Source organism: Cyprinodon variegatus, unplaced genomic scaffold, assembly GCF_000732505.1.
Source record: "Cyprinodon variegatus isolate N-32 unplaced genomic scaffold, C_variegatus-1.0 Scaffold1379, whole genome shotgun sequence".
In the NCBI taxonomy this organism is placed as follows: Eukaryota; Metazoa; Chordata; class Actinopteri; order Cyprinodontiformes; family Cyprinodontidae; genus Cyprinodon; species Cyprinodon variegatus.
In genome coordinates, this window is record NW_015151832.1 from 55,096 (window position 1) to 61,657 (window position 6,562).

Below are 6,562 nucleotides of genomic sequence, written 5' to 3' on the forward strand. Positions count from 1 at the left end.
AAATGGGACACATAACTGAGACTGCGCCTTTTAGTACGGTGCGCCTTATGGTCGTGAAAATACGGTATCTGAGCCCATATGTTTTGTTCAAAGCTGGCTGATAAATCCTCCAGTATTATCCAGTTTAGTCAGTGTTCTGTATAATTTAGACAGTAGTTTGGGGGGTTTTAACTTTAGGAACTCTGATATATTAGTTGGGATTTGTAAACCTCCATTAATATGCCTACATTTGTTTCTAATTATAGCTTTAATTTTTTAATATTCTAAGAATTTTTTTTAGTTAATGCCATATTGCACATTTGGACTATATATGCTGACAGTACATAACTTTTGGTCATGAATAGATATTTTAATTATGATGAATCTGCCTTCAGGATCAATATTTTTGTCTTATAAAGTAAAACTGAGGTTTTTGTGGATTCAAATTGCTACTCCTCTCTGTCTAGAGTTATAGCAGGCTGCAAACACATCAGGGAACTTAGTGAAGTTAAGATCGCTTACAGCTGTCGCTGATTTATGGGTTTCTTGCAATAAGACAACATATGCATTCAATCTTTTAAGCTGGTTAAAAATCTTAAACTGTTTCTCTCTGTCTTGTGTGTTTCATCTGTTCTGTTTAATATGCAATCTTTTGTTTTATTAAATCATAGTTCTTCATTTCTATTTCTGTCTCTTCAGACTGAATGACTGTAACCTCTCAGAGAGAAGCTGTGAAATTCTGGCCTCAGTTCTCAGCTCCCAGTCCTCTAATCTGAGAGAGATGGACCTGAGTAACAACAAGCTGCAGGATTCTGGATTGAAGCTGCTGTTTTCTGGACTGAAGAGTCCAAACTGCAAACTGGAAACTCTCAGGTCGGAAAATCCGTCCAAGTTACATTTGAGGCCTTGTTTTATAATGTTGAATGCTTATGTGATAAACTTAGTGAGAATTGGAACCTTTTTTTACTGCAAATCAAAAAAAAATTTAAACTCTCAGTTCTGAATAACATTGATGTCTTTATTAGTTGAAAATCATGAAATAAGCTGCTAAAGTACTAAATTTATGAAGCTCTTTCCAATCATACTTAACTCTCAATATGTTGTTAATATTGGTCACATTCATCCTAGCAGCCTCTCTATTGTTCACATTTGATGAACACTTGGAGTTTCATGTGTTGCCCAAAGTAAATACCATGTCAACTGGGAAAGCTGGAATAGAACCCAAAACCTTCGAATTGCAAGAATGATAGTCCACCAACCTAGCTACAGCGATTAAAAAAAAAGTAGTATAGGCTTGGAGGTGCAGTATGTCTGTAATTTGAATAAATAGAGATAGACATATTTTCTTACATAATACATGCAGGATGTTTCTGTTTGGACCTAAGTGAGCAATGCAATGTCTGAAAAAAGAGGAACCAAACCAAACGAAATGTTACCATAGCACACATTTATCAGGACACACATGTGTGAGATGATGCATCTATTCATCTATATAAACTCAAAATGCTAGTGACCAAAGCAAAACACAAAATCATATCTATTTTTATTTGCTTTGAGTGAGGTGTGATAAAACATCTTGAACTTTAAAAACTAAAAACATATCAAACCATGTTTTTATGCATAGTTCTGTCTATGTATTTTACTATTTTTTTGTTTATCTAACAATATCAAAATAGTTCTTATTCGGACCATAATCAGAAACTCAACTAAACCTTAGTTGTCATGATTTGATCTAAAGCTCGGACCCACATGCAGAGAAACCAATTCAGAGAGACCAGGGGAAAAGATTAAACAGGTTTTATTGAAGAGGTTGTTTGAGAAGATTCCAGTGTTGCTCTGAACACTGCTCAACCAGAACTGAATGGTGAGGGGAAGGCACTGCGGTTAGTTTAGGCTCAGTGAGAAATTTGATTCGTGAACTTAAAGGAGAGCATTTGGTTGCCGACTCACATTTCCAGGGAAGTTGTCGATTCTTTGACTCCAGTCTATATGCTGTCGTTCCAGTCTTTGTCTGATTCGGTGGAGGGCAGAATGCGGTTGTTTGTAGGTGAACGGAGAAAAGCTGACTGCCACTCAGATTTCCTGCGGTACTTGAACGGGTCGTAGTGGAGATGAATCCCTTTCTCAGTGTGAAAACTCAACGACTTCTTGGGGAAAAATTGATCCAAACCTCCTGTTTGAATCCCCAGCTCAGTTTGAGGCTCAGTTGATCCTTCCAGGGAGTGAAGGTCCGAAAAATCCAGTCTGCAGGAATACATCCTGCTGGGAGGCAAAGACAAACCAATGTTAAGACTCAGGTTAGCTAAAACTTAGTTTGACACAGCAAACTCAGCTTGGATACAGTACCCAAAACTGGCAAACACTCTGGCGTCAAGGTTGTGGCAGCCAGCAGCTTAAGAGCACTCCGTTAACGAGGTAACCAGGTGTGTAAGGCAGCGGACCAGAAGGGAGACAAACATAGAAAAAAAACATCCATCATTTATTTCCTCTATTTACAAACAGCTAAAGTTTAAGTCATTTGAGTTTTATTATTCAGAGTTTAACCAGGTTTACACGAGTATTAGGAAAACCCACCTCTGAGCTTTCCTTCCCTGTTCTTTGCCTCCAGGCAATCACTTATTTTGCGATTTCACTTCAAATCAATCTTTCATAAAGAAAATAGCTATAAAACAGTACCTAGGGGTTTAACAGCAAATTTTATCCTAACCAGACATTGAAGATGATTAAAATTAAAGACTTTAATGTAAAATTCTATCTAACTAAACAATGTTTTGTTGACTCCCTGATCTAAGTGCAAAATTATTTCTTTTTAAACAGAGTCATTTTCTTTAAGGATTTAGCAAGCTAAGTGTGGAAAGCTTTGTTAACATTTTCTGAAGATATTTTGAATATTAACACATCTTGTGTGATTGAAGAAGTCTGTATCAGCGCCACTGAGGATTAAATGAGGTTCAAACAGACAGGAGGAGCTCAATGGAGGCTACTGTTCTCTGAAACAGAGGAGGTTCAATTGTGTTCTTTAAATCCAAACATATTACTTTAACAAATGTTGAAACACATCACGACTATGGGTGAAATTAACTGTTGTGAAGCACTCTGATAATAAACTCCAGAATATACAGCAAGAGTTCAGTACAAGACTTGTTTGATCATCATTTTGATCACCCTGTCCGAGGGATGTTTCTCAGACAGTGTACACAAAGAAAGAACCATGTATAAGCATTAACAGAATTTATTCCAGTCATGGTTAACACAATTATTGATATAAGCACAACTTGCATAGGAACATCTCACATTCACTCTTAAGCCATTGTTTTTATCCTTACCATCAGGTGAGGTTCAAAAAATGGCAGAGAGCTTCTCAATGTTTTCCAATTTATCTAAAAATGCTACACCCAGTGAGGGGGAGTCTCTCAAGCTGCAATTTCCTACCTTTCTCCCCCACAGCATTACCATATAACTTGATGCTAGACCCTCTCTGATCCTAATATGTCAACATAACAATGCTTATTTAGCTGACTTACTCAGAAAGTAAGCAGATAGAGAAATTAAAAAATATAACAGTTATTCAAAACAGAAGATAAAATAAAATGACAATCTTAAACAAACTGAATGATTGCTTTGTCCTCTTGTTTGAGGTTAATGAGGAAAGCCTCCCATCTTTCTGTTGTTGTGAAAGTTTACCAGAAGATGATGAATATGATGAATAACTAGAACTGTAAGTAATAGTTAATTAATAGGTCATTCAAATAAAGGGTAAAGTAATTCATTATTATTAGTTGAATGATTATAACTGTAATTTGCTTACTCACCAGGGTTCTTAGTCTTGCACATAATAGGATAGACTTCTGGACCGGCTGATTAAAATCCAATTACCTTCATCATTTTAGTGGTTAGATTATGAATATCAGCAGAACTATTGATCACCAACCAAAGTAATCTGTCTCTGTTCATTTATTTCATTACTGAAATAAGAGTGAATCGAGCCTGAGTGATAAACTGTTCACTATAAAATAAACACAAAAGACCACAGGTTTAAATACAATGGCACCTTTATTACCTAATAACCCCTCTCACATTATTATTTTATCTAATAACTGCTCAAATGTTAAACACTACTAAAAAAAGCAAAAGTGAAAATAAGCAAATAAAAGGCATTAGGGAGTTTTGAAGGATTGTTGAAGAGTATTTGATTTTTTAAAGTTTTAAACCTTAATGAATTTAATGTGTTCTTAAAAAACAGCAGCAGATGAATAAACCGTGATGCAGAAATAATAAATGCAGTCAAAACAGTGAAGTTTTATTCTGTTTTACAGTGAAAAAATGAACAATGACTTAGGAATGCATTAAACTGTGGTCCAGCTAAAAGAGAATGGTTTAGCTTAGCTGCCCCAGGAGGTCTGGTCTGAGCGAGTCCAGCTGAAACAAAGGAAAGGTTAGAGCTCATAACATGGCCTCTATAATGTAGCTGGATTGAGGTAGCTAGGAGCTAACGATGCTAGCCAGTCCACTGCAGTAGTCTCTCCAGACCCATGTAGTTCAGTCCACTCAGTGAGCCTTAGCATTCAGTTAAAACTCTTAAACCATCAGCAGTTGAATCAGAAAGCTTCTTTCAGATAAAACAAAAACACAACTATTTATTCTACCTAGTTCACCCAAGCAGATAATCATTATTAAGAGTCAGATGGAAAGAAGGAAAGATGGATGTTATTGTTTGGCTCAGTGGAATGGAAGGGACTTTTTCGTCTCACTTTGGTTCTTTGCAGATTGAAGGCCCTGTCTTTGGTCCAGTGCGTCCAACAGCATCTCTCAAAGAGATTTGGTTTAATCCGATTCAATAACTCTGTCTGAGCTTAGAACAGAAAGATCCAGTGGTTCAGGTAGCTGCTGTTGAAGGCAGGCAAAGCTCTCTCAAGCCAGTGGCGGCGTCTCAGGCAGCGGCGTCTCAGGCAGTGGCAGGCGTGTGTATGGCCCAGCTGTTCTGAAGGCAGTTAGGTATAGATTGACCAGTGCTGGATAGCTGTCTTCTGTTTCAGCAGGCGGGTTCATGTAACACGGCGTTGAACACAGTTTGAATTGCAGAAAAAGACGGTCACTATCAGCAGCATCTTCTGAATGGTAGGAATAGAATAAAGCGGTATCTCATCGTTGAATAGCTGGTGCTAAACCTTCATACCACAAAGTAAACACAGAACTAAAACATCTCTTCTTTCCCCTTTTTTTGTGTTCTTAGTTTATTCTCTTTTCTATTCTCACTGTCTCATCATTCCTGTGCTAGCTGGGGCTCAGTCTCTCTTATCACATTTCATCTGCTCTCTTCATTAATTTTCCTTCTGTTCGTCTAGGAAGTAAAAATTATTTATTAATTTTTTATCTCGCTACAATATTTTAGAAATTGGTATCTTATTAAATTCAAACATATGATCCTACATTGTTAATTTAGATTACAAATTTTGAGAAAGAGAAAGACAAAGTGATTTAATCTACATCAGTGATTTATCAGTGACAGGCTCTTTTGTTCTGACGTTCAGCTGATTGAAAGATGAAGAGTTGCTATTACACTGCCCCCAATAAAATAGCACAGGATAATATTTGGGAGATTAATAAAATCACCTGAATAGCTGGTTAGAATATTGTAGCATTTTTAACATGACTGTGAAAATTAGTCTTAAATGTCATCATTACCTTCAGAACAGAACTATGGTTTGTTTTACAATTTGAAATCAACCTGAAGCCTTTCCCATACAGTGATAGCCCAAATACACTCACTGCAGTGGAAGAGACTGGATGTAGAGAACAGCCTAGGATCAGCTGTTTTTCACTCTAAGCTATCAGAGCTAACCAAAGTAGCTCAGGTGTTTAGATGAAAAAAAAGTAAAATTAATTAAGTCAGTCTGACTCTAATTTTAGCTCGCAATTCTTCAAGTTTAAATGTGATTATAAGTGAGTTACTCAGATCAGCTCGATTTTTATAAATATAAATGATATGATTTTATATTGTGTTTATTTTGATTCCTTACTAACTTCCAAGAAACATACCAATGTTGTTTTATTAAATCTGAGATGGAAAGCATAAATTTTATAAAAAATAAATGCTCAAATTAAAAGATTAAGCGATAGTCTTTATTTTAGTTACTGTACTTTCCACTTTTGGACAATCATCAATCCTTTTGACTGAGAGGAGTACTTATGTTACGAAAAATTACTTAGTAATTGCGATAACACCTGTTTAATATATATATATATATATATATATATATATATATATATATATATATATATATATATATATATATATATATATATATAGAGTGAGAGAGAGAGAGAGAGGTCTGGGAGTTTGAGGTTTCCTAGGATTGCACTCTTCTGGAAAGAGACCTCTGCTGTTTTACCTGGCATCTGCTGTACCCACTCTCCCAGTTTGGGGGTCACAGCCCCCAGTGCTTTAGTTACCACTAGCACTACTGCTGCTCTTACTTTCCACATCTTTTCTAGCTCCTCTTTCAGCCCTTGGTATTTCTCAAGCTTCTCTTGTTCTTTCTTCTTGATGTTGCTGTCGCTTGGGATTGCCACATCTATCACT

General features: G+C 36.3%; 1 protein-coding gene across 7 annotated transcripts in view; it reads left to right on the forward strand.

Moving 5' to 3' along the window:
* Window positions 1–6,562, forward strand: part of LOC107103124 (ribonuclease inhibitor-like) — a 61,825-nt gene that overhangs the window by 6,819 nt on the left and 48,444 nt on the right. For all 7 annotated transcript variants that reach the window (XM_015402657.1, XM_015402655.1, XM_015402651.1 and 4 more), the window contains exon 2: window positions 679–852. In XM_015402657.1, coding sequence (XP_015258143.1) covers window positions 679–852 — 174 coding nt within the window. The remainder of the gene's footprint in view (window positions 1–678; window positions 853–6,562) is intronic.